Raw genomic sequence first — 23,787 nt, 5'->3', positions numbered from 1 at the left:
TCCATCGGTTAGGGTTATTGCTTGTTGTTGTCGTCGACTTAATAGCGGCGCTTGCCTCTTGTTCCTGCTGCTGCTGATGCTGATGCTGCTGCTGCACTTGAAATTGAATCTGAGGGAAAATCGTGCACATTCTGAGGCGACACCGAGATGCGGAAACGGCAGCGCAACAAGCACAGAAGCCGTTAGTTAAACTGCTGCTGCTGCTGCTGCCGGCGGCCATCGTCCAAGTGCAGCTGCAATCCCGATTCAGTTGCAGTTGCAGTTGCAGTTGCAGCGGCAATACTCCCTTCGAACCCTGGCTGTCATAAAAGCTGCCCGGGATATTTTGAGGCATATTAATTATTTCGTTTTTGTTGTTGTTGTTTGATTTTCTTTTTGGCCTTTTGTTGTCGGTGTTGTCGAAGTTGTTGCTGCTGTTGTTCCTGTTGCCGTTGCCGTTGCTGTTGCTTGGTGTTGTTGCTCGTGAGGATGTGCTTGGGCTGGGCCTGCAGCTGCCCGCCAGCGATTTTTGACAGAGATTTTGTTTTTTTTTTTTTTTTTGTACTTTTTAACTTAACTTGGCCCGAATCGTGGCCGGCCATAGAGCAAAAAGCAGCACCAGCAATGAAATTTTTTGGTACATGTTATTGTCCATGTCCCAGGTTCAGGTCCGATGTTTGTGGCTCTTGCTATGCACGGAAATAAAAATTATAAAGCTTTGATTTTTAATGATCTAATAAACGCACTAAGTGTATAATACATAAAGGTCATAATGTAAGCCTGAGTTGTTGAAATTCTTAAGCTTATTTTGCATTAATATATACATTACGTTAAGCACATCAAGTGCTGTTCGTTTGCATTATTTTCACATAACTTTTGTCTGACATAATAAATCTAAGATATATGTAGATGGTCTTGAACCTGAAATTTCATGAAAAATATCTTGTTAGGCAATCCCTTGTAATATCTATCTATCTATCATATTTATCCAGATTTATATTAGTAAAATTTACCATATTTTCTTACTGTGTGGTGCTGTGACTGCGGCAAAGCCACCGCCACCCATGGCGGGTTCAATCGGGTTTCGTTACAGTTTTACTATAAGCTCCACATTGTTGATCGGCCAGAGGAATAAGGAGGTATTGGGGTACTGAAGTGGCGGAGTGCCGGAGAAGGGTTGGGTACGGTCTGTCTAGTTGTCTCTTAGCGTTTGGCATTTTCAATTTCATGTTTTGGTTGCCGCTGCCGCTGCCGTTGCTGTTGCTGTTTGCCGTTCGTATTGCTGGATTTCTTTGAAGCACGATAAGCATTTCTCTTGAATTCGCTTCGTTGAGGGCGTGTGCGACTGTGGTCCAAACAAAACAAAAAATCCAAAGAAACCAAACGAAAAAATCACAGTTACATCAAATTGTTAATTCGTTTCATTTTGCACTGTCTACGATCCGGCGATTCCAGCATCAGGCAACTATGGCTCCTATGGCTACCGTTGCCCTGAGCAGCAACAACCACAGCAAACTTTTGGCGGTGAGGTCAATTGAAATAGTGCAGAAAATCAATTGACAACGTTTTCTGTCGCTCGTTGCTATGTTGTTCGGGCCATTTCCTCAGCTTGTTGCCACCGAATTCGTTCTGGCCTGGATTAAAATAAACCAAAAAAAAAAAAAAAAAAACGAAAGCATTTCAATTGTCGCATTAACGATGGTCGATCTATTAGCCAGAAACTGACACGATGATTGGAAGGGAAAAGTACTTGGATATCGCCCACAGTTGACTCTATTTATAAAGTGGACTAAGTGCACTTGACAATATTGCACTGTCATTCAATTGAATTCTAAGCGAGGTTATGAGTTTCAGAGGTGATGAATTTCATAAGAATGTTTTACTGATTTTTAGCCAAGTTTAATGAGCTGCTTTAGACCAATTAAAAGTAGTTTGTACTTCACTCTTCAACATTGTGCGCTCCTAATTTAATCTCATAACTCAGCAGGTCTCTTCCCTAGACTTCCCTAGATGTTTTACGAATCTCTAGACTTCCCTAGATATCTTACTTATTCAAAACCTTAAGTTCTTCTTCAATCTAATCTTAATAATTAAACTAAATCCTTAAGTTCCTTATCGTTTGCTATCGTCGCATCCATCGAAAGTCTAGAAGATACGATTACCTGGTCAAATTAAATGCCTGAGATACACACATGCTGATTCAATTAATTTCCTCAAAGCCATTAACATTCTGATCGGTGGCAGCTGATAAAATACACTTTCAACATCGTCTGGATATTGGTGTGCTCAATCAGTCAGCTGGTATGGCCTACGAGGAGGAGATTCCGCTCTGGCTTTTCCCATGGCTAAAACCGAGACCCAGACCCAGACCCCGTCAGCCATCTCAGCCAGCCCGCCCACTCCTGCCACCGTTTTGGCCATGAAAGCTGACTGTGGCTGATGCTGCTGCAGCTTCTGTTGGTTGTGGTTATTGTTTTTGCCATTGATTAAATTATGAGCGAGTAAATTTTGCCGCTGACTAAATGGAAGCAGCGGCAGATGTGCAACGAATTTTTCTCATAAATAAGGACCGGTGTGTGTGTGTGTGTCTGCGAGAGAGAGAAATTGGTTGAAGAAAGCGAAGCGATGGCTGATGGCCAAGAGCCACCAACGAACCCACCGGTGCCCACCCATCTCACCCACCCACAGACCGTTTTAATTAAGCCGCCATGCAAATGAGCTGCAACTGGTTTCTGGCCAGGATGGTACCATGCCACATGGCAGATGGCGAGGGAGGTACTGCCAAAGGTGGGAGGATGCTGGCTGCAGGTTGAGGGGGCGTCTCTCTAGATCGGACTCGGCTGTGCGATTAATTGCGCTGAAATTGGCGCGGAATTTCCATGCAAATGCGGGACAAGTGAAAGCCGCAGAGCCGCAAAGCCGCATGCACATCCACAGCCGGTGGCTTCTTTATTTCCTCCTCCTCACCCCAGACTTAACCAATAGCAATTGCTTTTTTTTCCTGGGATAGCCTCCACAGCCCGATCTCGATCTGAAGTCCACATCCATATCCCATCTATCTCGGCACTGGCAGGGCCCCAGCTGAGGCCCAGCAGATCAGTAAACAATCAATAGCACAACGGGAATAACAACCACCATCTGCGACACTTTGCCAAACTCGTTCCGCAAACAAGATGTGGGCATTGCACTGAAAATAAATCATTTAAATAAGTGAAAATGTTGTTTCAGTAAGTTGAAGAGATTATGGAAAACGAAGCACGAAAGTGGGATTTACTTTAACAGATTCAAAGAAGAAGTTCCTACTTTATTTTGGGGTTAACAATGTTAGGGAAAGTAATATAGAAACTATTATCAAATAAAGTGATATTCTAAAGTCGGAATAATGATTTTGAAATTAAATAAATATAAAAGTGCAGTTAATATCGTTTGCCTTATTGATGTTCATCATTTATATTCATTAAATTTAATTGATCTTCAAGAATTAATTATTAAAATTATTCAGTTAAACATAAATCAACAGCTGAATTCTTCTCTAGAAATAAGGACAACATATAATATTTACAAAATATTGTTTTCCTTAGAAAATATTTCATATAATTCTGATTAAATGCCATGTAATAAATCAATATTTTTTGAAAAACATTTTTGTCGCCAGTGCCAGTGCTAGAGACTGGGCTCTAGTCAACGCTCTTCTGTTACCCGGCGAACGCGTTAGATTAATTTCCAAAGGCTGTCATTAAAATTCCAGCGCAATGCAATTTATATGCCACACACATGCCAATGCAGCTTAGGCCACGTCTCGGCGGGCATCAGGCAATTTTTAATAAAAACAGCTTCATATTTATGATATCAGAATATGGCCAGACAGACTCTCTTTTGGGCCAGGTACCACGCGCCACTCGTTAACGCTTTGGATCCTGTCCTGGAGACAACATCATCAACCGTTCTCTGGCCAGCCCGGTTGGCTGTTGAAATTTGCATGACAAACTCCAAACTCATCCATCAATCAAGCGGCAGGCAGGCAGTCAGCCAAACTCCAGTTCGAGTTGGTCTCTATCTCACATATTCATTTTTTTATTTTCGTGCAGCCAAGCCGCAAAGTTGTATTTAGCAGCTGCTGTAAACTCGTTAGGACCCCACAATTTCACTTTTAATTACACATACTGCGGCCGGCTAATCCCTCAAGCCGATTTTATATAACTCATATACATATATATATGCATACTATATACTATATGCATCATTGGGAGAGCTTTGAAGGTGCTGAAAAAATGTGCACAGAGAAAAATTATGAATTTATTAGAGGGTTTTGTGATTAAGCAAGATAACTAAAATATATACATTTGATTTTAACAATAACTTTAATCCTATATAGATACCTTTTTAAGACTATTATTATTTTAGGAACTTCATACCCAAAATAAAGTACACTTTTCCATTTCGAACCAATTTCAATTTTGTTTTCAAATTCAATTCAGTTTCAATTTCAATTCAATTTCAATTTCCTTTTCTCTAGGTGTCTGCTATATAGCTCCGCTTAGCGCAAATTTTCACTTGTCTTTTGCATAATTTAGACAAGCTGAATGGTCGCTGGAGCGATAGATGCAGCATGGATCGCTGGAGCGATGCAACGATGGGGCAACTGCCTGGGGGCATCAACACGGGCGGCGCCGTAAAATCAATTTACAGCCACGCACTGCGTTATCACAGTGCTAGCAGGATGGCACAGGAGTGCGTAGCGCCACCTGTCGTCGCTCGTTAGCGTCATCGTAAATAATACGCATCCTCCGATTTTGTGCGAATATATCGAGGGGGAGCCTAGAGTCTAGAGTTTCTTTTGGGGGGCCCCAGTTGCAAAACCTATGCAGATTTATGACTGTCAGCGGATCACGGATGGCGGCAAGCAAACGTTTCCTAGTTGGTTGGTTTGGCTTTGCAGTGATAACGAAATGACCATAATGGCCATTAGGGGCAGTTGTTTTGCTGCCTTTTGTTGCACACGAACCATACCATTCCATGTCCCACTGTGCCACGAAATGTATTTCGGCATTGCTTTTTCGTCGCTTTTCCATTTTCCAAAAACGAAAAAAAGACAAGCCTGAAAAATAATTGTAAATCGCTAGATTTATGACCAAAAACATAGCCACGAATTATGACGCCGGCCACAGGTGGAAATCGCATGCTGATTTCAACTTGATTTGCTTGCCATATAATTGCAAATTGTATTTGTTTAAACACGTACACATGTTGGCCGTTGGCTGAATATTTCTCTCTCTTATTTCTGCCTTTTGCCAGTGCTCTCCCATGGGCGTCCAGTCCTCGTTGCCGTTGAGTGTTGCATGTTGCATGTTGTTGCCGGTGTGTCCGTAGATCTTTTGTGTTTGCTGCTGCCCCACGCCCACACATCCCAGCAAATCCGACATGCTCCGAGACAACTTTGAACGATTGCTTGACGTGTTTTGCTTTTGGCCAACAGCATCCCCGGCATATCCGTGCGTTGTTAACAGCATTTATTCGGTTTTATTAATTTCGGTGCTGTCCGCTTTTATAATGAATTAATCAGTAAAAATATGTAATGCCAAATTATAAAGGGTTCTTAGCCTGCAGCTTGTGACTTATAAGATGTAATTAAAGAAATGCTTTAAAGAGTAACGTCATGGCTAGCACTTAAATGCAAATAAATATGTACATATTCATTTTCTTTATTACATTTCAGCCAGTTTTGATTTAATTAAATGAATGAATAACATTACCTTGCTCATATTATGAATATGAATAAAAATAATACAAGAGAAAAGTGTATACTATGAAGATAATAGTAATTAGGCATTACATTATTTTTTTTAAAGTTATTTATTGGTTAAAATTAAAGTGCGCATAAATTGCTGAACAAAGGTTGTTAGTTATATTATACAAAAGTTAATTTTCGCATAGATTATATTGCTTTGCCTTTTCATAACAACGCTAAACTTTATTACTATTTCTATTTCATTCAGATATATAACTTTAATTTATAATAAGCAAAATTGAGGGAAAAGTTAAGCTAAGTTAACGGATTTTAAAATAGCAGAAGAGGAATTGAAGAGAGAAATTTATAAATCGCTGCAGTTTGCAGAAGAGTTAGAGGTCCGAATTGAAGATCGACCATAACTAAATTAAAATTTAAGCCTTTTTGAATCAATTTATCAAGATTTTTATATACAATACAGTCCACAAATCCAACATATAAAAACTCATAACTGAGCCAAAAACTCATTAAATTCAATTCGGAAAGCTTTCCGATGTTAGTTTTTATTAGGTTTATAAATCTGCCTACTCATTTAATAATTTAAGTAAATTTAAATTTTTGGAAAATTTTTGACAATACTTTTTGACTATTTTAATCACTTAAAAAGCGATGAAAAATTTTGAAAATTTTTTTTCAGCCTGTGATAGCTAGATCGATTTGGCTTTTGATGCTGATCAAGAATATATATGATTTATAGGGTCGGAAATGCCTCCTTCATACCCTGAGAGGGTATAAAAATATCTGTTTCTTAGAATTAATAGTTACCTAAAAGTTAACATGTTAAGTTTATTTTTATACTTTACTGATATAGATACTGAAAGTTATATTCCTTACATGATCCTCGAGCAATCTAAATCTAAATCATTGCAAGTATCCCATTTCAATAGGATCGCTTGGCTACCACATTTTACCCCGACTCCTCCACTCGTGATTGCTCTTGAAAGTCATCATAACTCGAGGTGGCCGAAAAGAGTCTTCAAATTATGATTGGATTCAGCTTCCGCATAACTAAACTGCAGCTGCGACCCCAAATGAAGAAGTCCGGGATACCAGACAGAGGCTGGGATATGAAACCGGGAGTCAAGAGTTTGGAGCCGGGAGAGTGGCATCCAATTTCGCCCCGGGACATTTGCCACGTGCGTGCTCCATTTCTGCTCCTCAGTGGGCATTTCTTTTGCTCTGCCCGTTTTTTTATTTTATTTTTTGGGCCAAAAGGTGCCAATGTGGCAAATGTTTTGTGCTTAACATTTTTATGGCTGCCATAACTTGGCCAGAGTGTGGTAAATGCAGGCAGCCATTGCCAGTGCCACTGCCACTGGCCAGAAGCCACTGACCGCAGGCCCGAACCTATGGCAAACTGGAACCGGATCGTGTCTTGACACTTGAGGTATCGGTTTCATTAGCGAAATGTTTCCGTAAGAATGCCAAAAGGTCGCAATTGATGCCATTTACAAGGCGATTGGCAAGCCAGGGAACATATATACTTATATGTGGCAGCAGGAGGAGGATCCACCTTCAGTTATTAGACGCGTGTATTGGATTTCCTGGCTCTTATCCTGGCCGTGGATCGCGAGCGATTTGTTTTGGTCGCAGCGGCTCTATAAATTTATCAAATTGAAAAATGCGCAATCGAAATCAAATCAAAGCGAACTGCGAACTGAAACTGAACGGGCTCCAAAGGAGTGTGTTGACTTTTATGGAATTGGGAATTGTGTGGGGAAACAATTCGGCAAATCGCTTTGCAATCAGCAGCTTTGGACTTAGCCCAGCCCAGTAACATGCCTCTAATCCCTGCTGCCTATAGGCACTTAAAGAAAAAAAGAGGTACTCAAAAGTATATTGAAGAAATTAAAAGAAATTGAAGGGTTTAGTTGTGATTTTTATCTTTTATTATAAAGAATTTGAGGATGTGTTTCCCTTCTGCTTAGAGTATCATACCTTTAAATACAATTTAAGCTATTCATTTCGAAGCTGATTTCTTTTTTCTTGGTGCAAGAGTATCGCGTACAAACGACTTGTGACAAAATGACGAAATTTATGTTACTTTTTTGCATCGGCAAAGTGCAAACCGTTGCAGCTTTTGGCTCTCCATAGGGGCGGGCAGGTGGGCAGTCTGTTAGCAACAAATGCAAAGCGCCAAAAACTGCGACACTTTGTATAAATTGTGTTGAAAACAGCAGCAGCAGCAGCAGCAGCAACAGGGGCAGCAACAGGGGCAAGCAACAGCGGCAAGCGGAGGCTGTGGAAAACTCCGTCTGTCCAAGGCAATTTCGGGCTGAAACGCGACTGGCGATCGGTGCTGGCCACACCCCCTTCGGGCAAATGCAACAAATTATTGTCATCAATTTTTAGATGCAAAGCTTGAGGAGTGACATTTATTGAAGCATAGTTGGAGCAGCAGTTGGAGCAGAAGTTGGAGCTCCAGTTCGAAGCAGGGGCCGCTGGCCAGGCTCCGTTCGGGTCCAGGACGTGATTGCTCCATATTGCAGGCGGCTGGTAATGTTGATGATGATTATAGGCACGGTCCGGCATGGTTTGCAGCATACTACACTAAGAAAAAAATTAGTTCAAAGCCTTAAATACCTATTAAGCTTAAAGGAAGAACGTATACTGAAAACCTTCTGTTATGAAGAAAATTATTTAATCTTTGTTGTAATCGAATCATTATAAACTTTTTCCAGTGTACCTCTATTTAGTCTGTTCCTGGACAGTAAGGAGTGACACGTTCGCCTCTGATTGCTAGGAAACGAAGGCAACAAGTGGCCATCGGCTGGCCATCCACTTAAATGAGTTTCTGGCTGGCAGTTTTCTTGGTGCTTTTGTTTAACTTTATTAGTTTTCTACCCTTGCAGGGTATTATAAATTTATTCAGAAGTTTGCCACGCTGTGGAGGAGTCATTTCTGATCATATAAAGTATATATATTCTTGATCAGCATCAACAGATCTAGCAAAAAATTGCTCAATTTTGAAGTCATCCCTCTCTGTCTCTTTTTAACTCTAGCTTTCTCTTTTCTCTTTCTCTAACTCTCTATCTCTGTGTCTGTCCCTCTCTCGCTCTCTTTCTCTCAAATTGCTTCGGTATGTCTATCTCTCTCTGTATCTCTTTCTCTGCCTTTCTCTGGAGATATCCCTTTCTCTCTCTCTCACTTTCTCTGTTCTCTTTACGCGCAGAGTATAAATAGAAGGACTGAAGTCGCACCGAACTCATTCTGTTCCCGGCCACCCGACTGTTTACATCTATGGTGATAGTGAAAGTGATTGTGATTGTGATTGCGATTGCTCTTCGATCCTAAAATTATTACCCGACTAATGGAATACATTATTTTTTCTTCTTATTTAGTTTTTCATCATTAATAATAATAATATTTTAAATAATAAAGCCCAAAATGCTAATATCCTTTTAAAAGTCAATACAGAAAGGCTTTCCAAATATAGAGTAAAGCATCTTTGGCTTAGTTATGATCGTTTTTGAACCCATAATCCCACAGGTAACTTTAAGGGTATACACACTTTAACTTCTCAAAGTAAGCTTCCTTTCTTGCTTTAAATATAATAGTTTATTTTGGTTTTAGTTTTCGGTTTTCAGTTTGGGGCGGCTGCCGCTTCATTAGCAGCTCGCGCGGCCCCAAAAAAAGTAAAAGCCAAAAAGTTATGACCATATTTGTGCTAAATTATGAGGCCCTTTCATAAATCAGGCAAAAACCGGGCACCGGCGACCTAGCGAAAAATGCCAAGATTATGGCTTTTGCCGATGTTTAGTGTGGCACCATTAGACCGCGCTGCCGGGCCGGGAAAACTTCAGTTCACAAATGGTCAGCAGATGGAAATTTACATTGTGCCTGAACTGGCAGTGGACAATTGCAAGTGCTCGACTTACTTTAAACTGTGCCATTTATCATATGCGAAAAATATTTTGTCAGTCCGCTTTTGGGCCTTTTGCCGTTTGGCCATTTTCACCATTTCCATTTGGCCATCTTTCGCTTTTCAATGAGACCAGGAGACCAGAGAGCCTGGACACTGAAGAAAAAGTGGTCTAGTTTTAGATTTGAAATTTAGTTTTGCAGTACTTATACTTATATATTATTTTCTATACGAAAAACATGTTCTTAGAAATTGAAATTATGGGTTTCTAATTTATTAAATAATAATTTTATATGCCATTACTTGACCTTCTTGTGCAAGTGCATCCAGCTAGCCAGGCTGAATCTGTTGTGTGGTTGTTATGGCGGTTCCCGTCCCCCAAAAAGGCTACCGTTTTGGTAACTCTTTTTTTGTGGGGGGAGCCAAAGGAAGCCAGTTACAGTTGGCTCGTGCATGTCTCGTGGCCAGCAACAATAACCAAAACAACTGGACAACAAAAAAGCCCCCAAACCGTCGGATGTACGATCACTTACATTACGGTTCCAGTTGTAGATTTATACATACCCCGAATATGAGTTACTTTCCTGGGGCGGTGTCTGGCTGCGAGAGAGTGCCAAGCGAAGCAAATGGAACGGGGCGATGATCTCTGGCCGAGCATGCTAGGAAGTTGTACAGCTCAGAAACAATTACCAGGGTGCTTGGTGCCGGTGCCTGTTCCAGTTCCGCATTCAACATTCAAGTGCCAGGAGTAAGGACACTCGAGGCGAACAGCGCACATAGAACTGGGTCGGTCGACAATGAAAATGAATTACCACCTTTACGAGGCCACAAATCTTTTAGAGTTTTTCTATTGTGCCCAAAGCATTTTCAGAAAGAATCTATAGAAATCGCAACAAGAAAATTATGTTTTGAAAAACAACAATATGATCTCCTATATTTCCTTTTTGTAAAGCCATTTAAGTTAATATTTTGAGTTTTCTGTAGCACTAATAATCATAATTCTGAAGGTCAATTCTCAACCTTCTATACTTTATACAAAAAAATCCAGTTAATAAGCTCAATATCCAGTTGTCGCCATGTCTTACAAGTGGGTTAAGCGAAGTTTCTGAATTGCAAAAGATCAGTGCTTAAGAATGCTGAGCCAGGGGCACTTATGAACTTTGGGCTCTTCTCGCTAAATTGACATCGCATTCGCTGGCCAGGCAGGCCAATTAAAGACTCTACGTGACCTCCAGCCAAAAAAGAGAGAAACAAAAACCAAAACTGACGATAAAAAAAAGAAGAAACCAGCCCTGCCATGTTGAGCTTTCCACGCTGCCACTCTCGCGAGATACGCGGTATGTGCAGCTAATTGACCAGCCCGGGACGATGATGCACTTCATCAAAAAATATACCAAAAAAAGCGGAGGCAGAGGCCGCAACCAGAAATGACAAATCCAAAAAAAGAGCCAGTGAGTGAGACTTACTCAAGTGCCAGGGCATTACGTCAACGTCAACTCAATTTGGCGGACAACAAGCTCGGAGCATGGGACACAGTCTGCTCTGCGAATGGAAACCGGAGGAGGAGGAGGAGGAGGGATCCCATCCCAGGAGGGGCAGATTGGTGGAGTGCGGCTGAGTGCGGGTCAAGTGCTGACGCATCAGCCAAATCCAGTGAAGTGCACCAAAACATACATATAAATGCTTGAAAAAATATAATGAGCAAAGTGGATGCTGCCAACATCATTAAGAGCGATCATCTGTCAAGCGGATCGGCATATGAATGAAATTTTTTTGCCTTTAATCAATTAAAGCATAATATTTATAATATATCACCAAGTTAGATACAGAATTATAAAAATTAGATTAAAATATGTCAGCACTCTTTTTATAATAAATAAAAAACTATGAAAGTTAGATACAGAATTATAAAAATTAGATTAAAATATGTCAGCACTCTTTTTATAATAAATAGAAAACTATGAAAGAACTAAGCAAATCTGATAAAAAAGATTTTATTATGATCTTCCAAAGTCATAAAAACGATTGTCTTGGAAATGTTTTATACTCTTTCTTTGATTTCTCAATCAATTAAATTTATATGCAGCAGCTGGTGCTGGGTTTTGATTACAATGACATTTCTAAATTTCCAGCTACTGGCCTGACTAAGTTTTTCCTCTTGGCCACTGAAACAACAATATATTGAGTTTCTAAAAGATAGGGATCAATAAAATAATAATCATATGCAAATAATTGTTTCAAGGAATTTTAAAACCTCCTCTGCAGGCTTTAAAAAGTCGCAGAGCTGTCTTCGAAGCTTTAGTATTAACGAAGAAGTCTACTCTATAATGTCTTCGTTAGTGTTTTCGATACTTCTGGTCTTTGGATCTCTATACGTCCATGTGGCTTTTGAAATAGATAAGGCAATCTACTGCGATTTGCCACATTGTGGCATGGAAAATGTAGTTTGCCGAAAGACGGTGAGTTACACTTACAAAATCAATCATCGTTTTTTAAAGGAATTTGAATTTGACAGAACTACAGCTTTCCCTGCCAGCCCAGAGCCCGATTGGTGTCCTTGAGTAGGGATCAAAAGGAGTCGATCCTCAGCACGGTTAATAGGTTTAGGAACACTGTGGCCAGAGGTCTGACCCAAAAGCTACTTCCGGCAGGACGCATGGCTCGCATGGAGTGGTCAAAGGAGCTGGAACATTTCGCCATGAAGGATGTTATGAGCTGTATGCCCATGCCGCGTCCTTGCATGACATCCCCGAATTTTCCCAACATGGGCAGCATCTTTGAAGCCTATAGTTATTTGGGAAGAAAACAGGATAGTGTTAAAATTATAACAGACATAATCTTGAAATGGACGATCGAAGGTCGCTATGTGACCCCAAAGCAAACTCTCTTTTTGGCAGATAACAATGACCTAAAGTGAGTAGATCAGCGGTGAAATTTGAGTCTAAATGTGAATTTTTCCTAATTTTCTATAGATCTGTCTATCGAGCTGCACTCTTGATGTCCGAACGTAACACTCATATGGGATGTTCGGCGGTTCAACTTAAAAACCGGCGCGTCAGATATTTCTATTTAAGCTGTACCTTTGCTACCAAGAATATAATGGGAGTTCCCATTTATAGACCGGCTAAAACGCCGGGGGAAATGTGCCAAAAACGTGATGAAGTTTTCAACAATCTGTGTGCCATTGGCGAAAAGTATCTTGAAAACTCAAAATTAGTTAATTCGAGCAAGTACATAAAGTAAAATGCATTGATTAAAACCCTGCACTAATTACATTTAAGTTCTTATATTAAAGTTTTTTGTAAATCAGAGTGTAATTGCATTGATAAACTCTAAGCAAAAACATCACGTGCTGTATATAATCAATCAGCAGGTGACCAACACCTGATACCCTAGAGACGGCTAATGACAGTGGCAGGGAAAGCATAAAAACCGCAGTTGAAAAATCTTTAAAGCTCATTCAAAATGTGTCGGTTACAACTATTGTTGTTCACTTTGGTGCTCCTGAGTCCTGGCAGTGATGGCAGCTATCGTCACCTCCTGTTTCACTTGCATAAAGAACTTAACTTTGAGTTTGCCGTCTTGATGGGAAACCCTGATCCAATTTGGCACAAGATTTTATGGAATATGCCAGTTCCAATTAATCAGATTAATAAAGAGTCCTTGGATACGTACAATTTGGGATTTTATCATTCTAAAAACTTTGTAACCATAGTTTTCGTAAATGAATCTCCAAAGGAAATATTGGAGCTCCTTAACTTAAATCTAGGTTTGCTTAACACTCTGCCAGTGATTTTGGTTTTGGAAAAGGAGAATATACAAATGTATCCGCTTCTGGAATGGTGTTGGCATCATCAACAGCTCAATGTAATTGCCATAGGAAGGGATTTTGAGGTGAGATTTACTTACTTTCCTGAAATTTTATTTAATTTATTAAGATTTACTAGAAGATTTATTTAAATATGTAATCTATTTTCTTAAACTTCATTAACTTAAAAATTACACAACTAAAAACAATTAAGTTTTAGAATTTGTTTCTTTAATATTACTCATACGCCTAGGGGGCATGTTTTATATTTCCAGGACTCTCGGATTATCTACAGCTACTCACCGTTTCCCATACTTCAGTTAATTGAGCGACGTTTGGAGAATAGAACACTGATTTTTGAGTCACATTTAAAGAATCTTCAAGGTTATTCTGTTCCCATTGCCTTGGGTGGATCTTCGCCGCGCCTAATTGTCTACCGTGGCTCGGAGGGCCAACTGATTTTTTCGGGTCCTGTGGGAAACTTGATGATGTGCTTCGAACAGCGTTACAATTGTAAATTAGAGCAACCGTATCCCTTTGATGAGTCTTCAATTCAACCGGCTCGACAACTTATTGGAGCCGTGCGAAATGGCAGTGTGCAATTTGCTCTGGCAGCATATTATCCCCAGCGTCCGTTTTCTGGTTACACTTATCCCATTGAGCTGTTAAGTTGGTGTCTGATGATGCCAGTGCCATCGGAGGTTCCTCACAGCCAGTTTTATTCCATAGTTTTCGATCCTTTGACATTTTGGCTAACTCTCTTCGTAATTGTGGTCATTTCCCTAACCTTATCCTTGGCCCTGCGACTACATGGTTATAGAGTTAGTTTTACGGAGCATTTCTTGCACAACACCTGCCTTAGGGGAGTTCTGGGTCAGCCCTTCTACGAGGTCCTGCGAACTCCTGCCCTGGTGCGAGGCATTTACATGGTCATATGTGTGCTGGGAATCCTAATCACCGCTTGGTACAACTCCTATTTCTCCACATTTGTGACCAGTGCCCCAAAACTTCCGCCATTCACCAGCTACGAGAGCATCGAGCAGTCAAATGTCGAGGTTGTTATTTGGAAACCTGAATACGAGAAACTGATTCAAGAGTCCGAGAACATGAGGAAGTACTCCACCATTTTTAGAATTAAATCGGATTATCAGGAATTTCTGGAGCTTCGTGATTCCTTGGATAATAGATACGGATACATGATGCCATTGGAGAAGTGGTCACTGATCAAGCAGCAACAGAAGGTCTTTAGTTCACCGCTGTTTACCTTGCGGGAGGATCTCTGTGTCTTTCACACAGTTCCCATTGTATTTCCCATTGCGGAGAACTCGATATTCAAGGAGCCCCTCGATCGTCTCATCTTGGATGTGCAGGACACGGGTCTTTTGGCGCACTGGCGGGACATTGCCCTCACGGAAATGATCAAAGCTGGCCAACTGAAACTTGTCGATCTGAGCAGGCCAAAAGAGTTTCGGCCCATGAAACTGGAGGATTTGGAGCAGGTGTGGTTAGCTGGGGGAATAATGCTGGGACTGGCTACTTTGGTGTTTATCTGGGAGATCATTTGGTTTTGGCGATATAAGTTGCTAAAGATAATGACAGGAATTGTGTTGTTCAGAAATGTGTGAGGCAGAACCAATTAAAATTGTAAAATACTATTCATGAAACGTGTTTTATTTTCTGATTTAAAAATAAAATACATCGATATTTATGTTTATTTTGCTATTGTAAATATTTGTCAATGAAAGTGTGTATTTTAATTTCCTATGCAGGGTATTATTATTTCAAAATTTGGTATTTAAATGTATTAAATTCATATGAATGTGTTATATAGCTTCCTTGTAAACGATCAAGAAATTAATGGACTATAGTTGTAATTTTTTAATATAATATATATACTTTATAGTTCATTATTATTTATTTTGTTCTATGCTCAACTATGAAATATAATTTATAATACAAGCAAATTGCATCCAGTGTTAGATCGAAACTTTAAGCTTTTTGCAAGAGACCAGCTTATAAAGATGATATCATTTCTGCATTCTCTCCTCTCTCGCCCACAAGCCGAAGCATCTTCGCCTTCCATTATCAGAGATCGGCATCTCTCGAAACTTCTACCGCTGACCATTGCAAATCATTTCCTCACACGTCAGCGGCCAAAGAAGAGGTACCAAAAATTAGAGTAGATCAGTGAAAAATAAGTGAAAAACTAACGACGCAATAGCAAAACAGGTGCCAAAAGTCAGTCGAATTAAAGTAAAGAAATAGTCAAGGGCACGGCCAGACCAGCCTGTGTTGTTAATTGTTGTATTGAGTTATATATTGGCTTTTTATTTGGCAAAGACAATGATTAAAGGTGTGCTATTACCTTACTAAAGAAGGGTGTTTGTTGTACACTAATTCACCGATGGCACTTACCTGCAATAATGGGTAAGTGAAACAAAACTATTTTTTCTTGCTATTATCTTTCTCTTTCTATGCCTTTGCATTTTTCCCATTTCCCCTCTCCCTTGCCCCCACCCCCTTAAATACCTAACCATTGCAATTTAGTTTCTCCCACATCAGCATCAAGTCAAAGAAATCAAAGAAAAAGTGTAAATCTGTGAAATAAAGCTTAAAACTTACGACGCAATTACAAAGACAGGTGCCAAAAGTGTGAGTGAAATAAAAGTGCAGTGAAGTGAAGTAAGGGCAAAGCCGATAACAGCCTCTGTTGGGTTTATTTTTTATTTTATTTTTTTTTACAGTGCAAAGATCAAAGAGTGTTTTTTTACTAATTCTTTTTTTATTTTTTGTTTTATTTTTTTATATGTGCAAGTGAAAAAAGAAAGAGTATTAAGAAAAAGTGAAAAGTAAAAAGTGTTGTCTAAATAACCCCACAACAAAGGCCAGGCACCTGTCACGGTTTTTTTTTACATTGCCAATAAAAGTGCATAATTTTTGACTAGTTAATATTGGATTACTTTATCTGGCAAAGACAATGTTTAAAAGTGTGATATACCCGAAATCAAGAAGAGTAGAAGAAGAAGAAGATCTGAAGCAACAACTAATGTAAATGGGTGAGTGAAACAAAAGTATTTCTTTCTTGCTCTTATATTTGTCTTTATATGCCTTTACAAACACATTTTTCCCCCCCTCTCTTGTCCCTTAATCTCTATTTCTTATCAATCTGTAAAGTGGAACCTAAGAGCGGGAGAGCCATTTTAAGAATATGATCCACTCATGTGGCTGCTAATTTTAACTGTGGGAAAGGTGTAAAAGCTCTGATTACCTTCATTTTTTTTCTTTGTGGGGTATATTCGGCAGGCCGATGTTTATCTTCTTTTATTTTTTCTATAAAATAATCTGGTGGAATTTAACTTGGTATCGAATTTATTAATTCAATTTGGTCATTAAGGGACCTTTTTAAGCGTGAATTTCCCAACCATGTAAACATGTCGTCAAACCTGTCCAATTGAGGTTATTTCACTTGTTTTCCGCCGTATTCCCTTGGGAAATGTTTTTTGGATGTAATTTTTTATTTCTTTTTTTTTTTGCCCAAGACTTGTTAACACGAGCCGCTAATTGGAATTAACCATTAGCGGCCACGTCGGCGGATTCATTAGCAACCCTTTAAATGTGCAGCGGCATCAATCAGTGTCATGCAGTTGTCCCTCGACCATCGTGATGGATTGCCCACAGTGGATCCTATTCGGGCTTTTGCTGATTAGACTTGGCAGTGCCTCGACGCTCATTGAATTGCTGGACAGGATTAGGCAGGAGTCGGATTTCGAATATGTGCTGCTCATGAGGAACAGGAATATGAGTGTATTGGATCAGGAGTGGAATAGCAGGACTTTGCCTAAGGACATGATGGATGAGGTGCAGGTTCCTATCCTCCAGCTGGACGAGAATGTTAGCTACTTTTTTCATAATTTCACAAATAATCGACTTATTTCGGTGGTGTTTATGCGGAATGCAAATCTAAATGAGCAGAAAAGTCTTCTTCAGGCTCTAGTGGCTAACCTTCGGCATATGACCACATCTCGAGTGATTTTTATTATACAAACGGAAGCTAGAAGTGGAGTGCTTTATGAATTGTTTAAAGACTGCTGGCGAATGAAACTTCTAAATGTTATTGTTCTGTTTGCTGATCATGAGGTTAGCTTTTCAATTATTAATTCATCTTAATTTTGAATATAATTATTACTTTTTTTTATCAATGACAGACAACCAAAACTTTCTACAGCTACTCACATTTTCCAATTCTGCAAATCGAGGAGCGTATTTACAATGCTGAATTGCAATCTTCACCCATATTTCCCGATCGCTTGAAAAATTTCCATGGCTATGAGATGCCAGTGATTATTGGAGGCACTGCACCCAGAATGATAGCCTATTATAATAGAATGGGTCGAGTGGTTTACAAGGGCACAGTGGGTCACTTCATGATGGCCTTTCAGCAGAAATTCAACTGTAAACTTGTGCAGCCACTGAAATTCGCGAATCCCTTGGAATTTGCTCCCTCGATGCAAACGGTGGCAGCGGTGCGTAACGATTCCGTTGAGATGTCCATGTCACTGACTTTTCCGCCATTTCCTCCGTTTGGGTTTAGTTACCCGTACGAGCAGTTGAATTGGTGCATCATGATGCCAGTGGAGGCAGATGTGCCACCCTTGGAGTACTACACCAGGGTCTTTGAACTAAACGCATTTCTGTTGACATTGGGCGCCTTGGTGATCATTTCCGGCCTGTTGGCCAGCTCCTTGTGGCTTCATGGCTATCCAACGGCCATCAGTGATTTCCTGCTTCACGACAGCTGTCTGAGGGGAGTGCTTGGGCAATCCTTTGTGGAGGTTTTCCGAGCGCCCATACTCGTGAGAGGCATTTATTTGGAAATCTGCGTGCTGGGAATTCTAATCACTGCCTGGTACAACTCGTATTTCTCCAGCTACGTAACCACGGCGCCAAAGCAACCTGCTTTTAGGAATTACGATGACGTTTTGGCCTCCACACTGAAGGTGGTGGCTTGGAAACCGGAGTATGCAGAACTTTTTGGTCGCCTTTTGGAGTTTCGCAAGTACGAACCCATGTTCCTGGTGGAGCCGGACTTTAGCAAATATCTTGCTCGTCGAGACACATTGGACACACGTTACGGGTATATGATTGCCAGCGGCAGGTGGGTGGTGATCAACGAGCAGCAGAAGGTATTTTCCCGTCCGCTTTTCCGGATGCGTGAAGATTTCTGCTTTTTCAACAATGTTCCCTTTGGATTTCCGCTGCATGAGAACTCGGTGTTTATGGAACCGATACTGCAGCTGATTATGGAACTGGCTGAAACGGGATTGACTTACTACTGGCTGAAGAAGGTTTTTTCGGAGCTGATTGAGGCGGGAGAGATGCACTTTGTGGACCTGAGTCCGAGGAGGGAGTTCCGTGCCATGCAACTGCAGGATCTGGAGTACATTTGGTATGGTTTCGCCTTCATGGCAGTGTTTTCTTCGCTAGTTTGGCTGCTGGAAGTGATATTCTATAGGGTGAAGTCTGCTAAGGGTGTTTTTCCAATACGTTTAGTATACCACAAATAAAATGCGCCTTCAGGGACTTGAAGTCTAACATGAAAAAATAATTAAAATATATATTAAGACAATGCACAAAGCACATGGACAAATGCAAATGGATCTCTCTCTTTCTCTCTTAAAAGAAAAACTATTTCCCACCGTGAGACCGTACACATTTTATGAGCCTGCAACTCTAGTTAAAGGTACTAAAGGTGAATCGAATTTTTGTTAGTAGCCAAGGGTTTAACTTTTACGATCCACGTTAGTGCAGCTGCTGCCTGATGCTTATGGTTATTCGTGCAGCCATCAAATATTACTTTCCTTTCGTTTAGCTAACCCCACTCGGGGGGATCTGCACTTCCCGATTTTCATTGGGCAAATATTTGCACAGCAGCTAGTCGGCTCAAAGTTCAACATCAAAAGCAATTAAGACGCGTGCTGGCAGCTAAACACACTGAGCATAATAGAGCACACCGATCACTGAAATACCCGGGCTTGAGCTCCCCAAAGGTGCGCACTGATGTTAGCCACCTGTGCGACGGCAACTGGCGCCTCTTGAAATTCCCTAATCGACATGTTTCGATCTCAAATGACTTGGTTGGCCGCGGAGGCATCACCATCAGCAGTGCACAGAAAGAAAATATTATCGTAAAGTTTAATGGAATTTTAAGAATTTTTTCTGTAAAATTAATACTTATTTTCGATATTTTTGGGGGGATATAAATGAGTTTCTATTGATCTTTAAGCAGATGGGGACTATAGAATATGTTTATCTATGGATTGATTTATGTAGTTCCATTAAAAGACTTATTGCTTTATAACAAGTTGAAGGATATTATAATAAATTCTGAAAAGCCCAATACAATATCCACAATGATAATGATTCCAATAGATTTCAATACAGATTCACAAGAATATAGCCTTCATTTCTTATTGTGATTTATAAACAGAATATCTTTGGGTACTTACGCTTGCAATGCTCAACAATCAGCTTAAAAATCTTCAAAAATTAGTAACAAATTTTCCCAGTGCTGAAGTCGTGCTGCTGCTATCGTGAAGTGAAAAATTTTCTCTAATCTGCGCTGATGGCACGCATTTGTAACCCCCCGCCAAACGATGTCGGCAGTCTGGGGCCGGGTACTTTGATTTTGACTGACAAGTGCCGCCTGCCTGCCTGTTGCTGCTGCTGTGTTGCTGCTGCTGCTGCTGTGTTGCAGCGACTGTTGCTGCTGCTGTTGTTGACATGCGCAGCTGCATGCGCTTTCATGTGCACTCAGCTCCTTTATTGGAGAAAATTATTTCAGGCCTCGGTTCAGAGCTAGGCTCCGTAACGAGCTAAAACTAATTAACCCACGACAGACCCAAAGAGCACGGCACATGGGGTGCATCTTAATTGTCAATAAAACGTTTTAGATTTCTTTATTTTAATGCTTGCAATACTAAAAAAATTAATGCAAAACTTAACCGCAGATGGGATGTGTGTGTGTGTGTGTGAGGCTTTTGCTCTTGTGTGTGTGTGTGTGTGTGTGTGTGTGTGTGTGTGCATAAATAATAACTAACAAAGATTTAACTAAGATTTCAATGTGTGGCTTAGCCTAGGCTTGGATATAAACAAAGGAGCGCTCTCTATGTACATACATAAACTATTTAGTTCAATAAATTAGCAGAAATACTCGTATTGCAAAGTGTACACAGTTTATAACAAATCGTTAAAACGTTACATAACCCAAACACCATTGAAGATATTTTTGCGTAATCTTAATCTATTGTCCATTAAAAACTATCACAAAATAATTGGCAGTTTAATTAACCATTAACTACAGCTGTTTTATTAATAAGCTTAGCCTAGTTGGGGGAAATGTGTGTGTGTTATCTTTAATAATAGCGAATTCGCCTTGTGTTTATCAAATACAAAAATACAAAAATAATGGCAAGTGCAAGTTGAGTTGCATGAACATTGGAGTTTTGGAGAGTTTTCGAGCTTGAACAAAAGATACTATATACTAATAGAGTAATGCTAGTGCCCCCATCTGAATGCCCTCGAAGTTGGCTAACACTCGGCCCAAGAGATCAGAGAGATCCTTGAAGGAGAAAGGAGCGGGGAATTGCTGTAGGATTAGCTCCGAATTGGTGCCTCGGGTCAGTGTTTGTGTTCCTCCCTCAAAAACTATTTGGCATTCCCCTTGCTGGCTTTTTGTTTGTATTTATTTATTTATATTGTAGTAAAAACCTATATTTACTCGTATATTTATATACATTAACACTAGCAAAACAAATTTATGCTAATTTGGGCAGAGCAACTAAGAAAAACAAATACTTTCAATTTACAGGAAACACGCATCGTGCTGGGCTAGCTAAAGACTGTAAAGAACTGCAGGTGTGATTAGAAGGATCAGGGATCGTATTATATATTGTTTTTTCTGTTTAGCAAGGAAGCGTTTGGCCTCATTTTGATATCACCACTCGTGGAATTGCTTCGTTAGCTTCATTACACTTCTATTTCTAAACGCCTAGCATATTACATATTTTTAGTTTAACTTTAGTAGCATAATTAAAATCTTCAGAATTTGGCACATTTAAATTTAATTAGTTTTTGTGTAAATGTACATTAGGTTCAGTATTCAGTATTCAGTATTCAGTATTGTATTTGGAAGTGCTTCAAGAGAGAGTGTGCATCTTTCTGTCTGTCTGTGTGTGTTTTGGGCATAGGAATCGCACAGAGAGCTGAAGTAGGAATTCATCAATGACATAAATTCGAGTCGGGAGTATTTGGGCATTTAAGTATTTAACAGTTTAGGTAGTTACATGTAGGACATCTTCGATTTCGCTTTCGATTTGTGTTTATGTATTTTGTGAGTAAGGAACAAGAAATATAGTAGTTTAGCCGGGGGAATCGCACTCCCCTTGCCCTAGACACTACCGATTGCTGAGCAATCCGTTGGCCGGTGGCAATACTCCGGGCGGTGTGTTGGGATTACTGATCATTACGGGCAACGAGGGTTGCACCACTCCACCGCCGCCCAATTGTCGCGGATTGAGAGCAGCTGCCGCTGCTGCAGCCGCCGCCGCTGCAGCTGCTGCTTGTACTGCTGCCGCCGAGGAGGAGGAGGAACCACTGGAACGCTGGTGTTTTCCGGAACTCCCTTTGATCAGGTTTCCATTATTCTTCTGGGTCATGTGCGTCTGATAGTGCTTGGCCAGATGGGCCTTCTGCCGGAAGCTCTTGCCACACAGGGAGCAAGCGAAGGGTTTCTCGCCGGTATGTGTCCTTATGTGCACATTCACCGAATACTTGTCCTTGAATCCCTTCGAGCAGATGGAGCAATAGTGAAGGGAGCGCTCTTTGCGCTGCCCACTGCCGCCGGAGGAAGAGGATGAACTGCCTCCAGAGTTGGTCGGCGGACTGTTGCTGCTGCTGCTGGCACTGCCGCTGGAGGAGGAGCTGCCGTTGCTGCCAGTGGCACCTATAACCGGTCCCAAGGGATTAGAGCTGTTCGCACTGCTATTATTATTGGCCACACTGGGATTGTTGTTGTTGCCGCTGCTGCTTCGCTTGTACTGCTTCTTGGGCTTGCTTACTCCTCCCCCGCTGCTGCTGGACTTGGACACACCCACCGATGAGGAGGGTGAGGTGGAGGTGCTCACCTCTGGCTTCAGGGGCTGCGGTGGCTGCAGCTGACCCGTCACATTGCTCGCCGGACTGGGGGAGATCTGCATCAGAACGTCGCCAGCGGAGGGACCGTAATCCCCCGGAGTGGGTGTGCTGCAGAACTGTTGCACCTCGTTGGCAATGCGCTTGATCTTCTCGAAATCATCGCTGAAGGCGTTCTCCAGAGATAGGAACATGTCGTCCACCAAAATGTTGGCACTGCCATTATGCTGCTGCTGCTGCTGGTTTTGTTGATGCTGCTGGGAGCTGAGATGGATGCCCTGGGCCTCGTCAAAGATTTGGGCGGCACTCAGGGTGGAGTCTGCGAAACCAAGGGCAGCCGCTTCGTCGGCAAAGAGCAGGCGACGCATGTCCTCGTCCTTTACAACGGGCATTGTCAGACCATTTTGCATATGCAGTCCTTTGGCGTATCCTTTGCCCTGAAGCGCACTTCGCAGCAGGGATTCCGCCGTACTCTGCTCCGTGTCCGTATTGTGATCCGCCATGTGCCAGTCGTTGTTATTGTTTTGGAACTGGGCCAGTTGTTGGCCCAGATCATTGCCACCAGCCAGGGAGATGGCGGTGACCAGCGAGGGCAGAGCCTGAGGCGTCTGTTGTCCCTGGTTCTGGCTCTGGTTTAGGCCACTGCCATCCGCTCCACTGCCAATCACATCCTTGCCATCCGTGCCGAAGCCGCTGTCATCGTAGGGATATTCCGACTTGATGTAGCCTGGAAAGCTGCTCAACAGACTGTCCAGGTCCAGAGAACTAGGCAGCTGCTCCGCCTCGGAACGCTTCAGCCAGGGCTCGCCGCCGTTTAATACTGTCAGGGTGTAGATCTGTCCATCGGTGGTGTCCAGGCTGCTAATGGTATCGCTGCTGCTGCCCGCACCGCTTGAGGCTCCCGAGGAGCTGTTTGCATTCGGTTGCTGCTGTTGCTGCTGCTGTTGTTGATGCAACTGCGAGTGTTGCTGCTGCTGCTGCTGTTGTTGCTGGAGGTGGGACTGCGGCGAGGTGGGACTGGGTTGGTTGGTGCTGGTGGAGCCACCATTGCTGGCACTGGCAGTGACAGGTTGCTGCTGCCAGCAGTAGCGATCGAGGTCCTCGAAGATTGAGCTGGAGTCGAGGCGGTTGCTGTCCTTGTCCTGGTGCCAAAACTGAAAG

At 41.5% G+C, this 23,787-nt stretch overlaps 4 protein-coding genes across 4 annotated transcripts in view; 3 read left to right on the top strand and 1 right to left on the bottom strand.

The window, feature by feature from the left end:
* The first annotated feature begins 11,935 nt into the window (after positions 1–11,935).
* LOC110185380 (tabinhibitin 7-like) lies at positions 11,936–12,977 on the top strand. Its single transcript, XM_020954165.2, has 3 exons — positions 11,936–12,088; positions 12,145–12,542; positions 12,602–12,977. The coding sequence occupies exons 1-3, from the start codon at positions 11,957–11,959 to the stop codon at positions 12,870–12,872; spliced, it is 801 nt and encodes a 266-aa protein (XP_020809824.2). The 5' UTR covers positions 11,936–11,956; the 3' UTR covers positions 12,873–12,977.
* A 117-nt stretch (positions 12,978–13,094) lies between these two features.
* Positions 13,095–15,806, top strand: Ir94d (Ionotropic receptor 94d). The gene is made up of 2 exons (XM_020954872.2): positions 13,095–13,523; positions 13,713–15,806. Exons 1-2 carry the CDS (start codon positions 13,095–13,097, stop codon positions 15,060–15,062), a joined length of 1,779 nt encoding a protein of 592 aa, XP_020810531.2. The 3' UTR covers positions 15,063–15,806.
* A 1,294-nt stretch (positions 15,807–17,100) lies between these two features.
* On the top strand, positions 17,101–19,071 carry Ir94e (Ionotropic receptor 94e). Its single transcript, XM_020954884.2, has 2 exons — positions 17,101–17,574; positions 17,643–19,071. The coding sequence occupies exons 1-2, from the start codon at positions 17,101–17,103 to the stop codon at positions 18,999–19,001; spliced, it is 1,833 nt and encodes a 610-aa protein (XP_020810543.2). The 3' UTR covers positions 19,002–19,071.
* Positions 19,072–20,363: 1,292 nt separating this feature from the next.
* LOC110184965 (uncharacterized) overlaps positions 20,364–23,787 on the bottom strand; it is a 68,330-nt gene continuing 64,906 nt past the window's right edge. The window contains exon 4 of the mRNA XM_086840987.1: positions 20,364–23,780. Within this exon, the coding sequence (XP_086697113.1) occupies positions 21,891–23,780 (1,890 nt within the window). The 3' untranslated portion in view covers positions 20,364–21,890. The remainder of the gene's footprint in view (positions 23,781–23,787) is intronic.

This window comes from Drosophila serrata, unplaced genomic scaffold (assembly GCF_035046125.1).
Source record: "Drosophila serrata isolate PLE 108 unplaced genomic scaffold, ASM3504612v1 contig_382, whole genome shotgun sequence".
NCBI lineage: Eukaryota > Metazoa > Arthropoda > Insecta > Diptera > Drosophilidae > Drosophila > Drosophila serrata.
The sequence above is the reverse complement of the archived record's forward strand: the minus strand, read 5'-3'. Positions and strand labels throughout refer to the sequence as shown.

What these genes read in the sequence shown, in the direction of transcription:
- LOC110185380 (XM_020954165.2), top strand. Translation starts at nt 11,957, where the DNA reads ATGTCTTCGTTAGTGTTTTCGATACTTCTGGTCTTTGGATCTCTATAC. An exon ending in ATGTAGTTTGCCGAAAGACG is followed by an intron (nt 12,089 to 12,144) that starts GTGAGTTACACT and finishes TGAATTTGACAG; the next exon opens with AACTACAGCTTTCCCTGCCA. An exon ending in GCAGATAACAATGACCTAAA is followed by an intron (nt 12,543 to 12,601) that starts GTGAGTAGATCA and finishes AATTTTCTATAG; the next exon opens with ATCTGTCTATCGAGCTGCAC.
- Ir94d (XM_020954872.2), top strand. Translation starts at nt 13,095, where the DNA reads ATGTGTCGGTTACAACTATTGTTGTTCACTTTGGTGCTCCTGAGTCCT. An exon ending in CCATAGGAAGGGATTTTGAG is followed by an intron (nt 13,524 to 13,712) that starts GTGAGATTTACT and finishes TTATATTTCCAG; the next exon opens with GACTCTCGGATTATCTACAG.
- Ir94e (XM_020954884.2), top strand. Translation starts at nt 17,101, where the DNA reads ATGGATTGCCCACAGTGGATCCTATTCGGGCTTTTGCTGATTAGACTT. An exon ending in TTCTGTTTGCTGATCATGAG is followed by an intron (nt 17,575 to 17,642) that starts GTTAGCTTTTCA and finishes TATCAATGACAG; the next exon opens with ACAACCAAAACTTTCTACAG.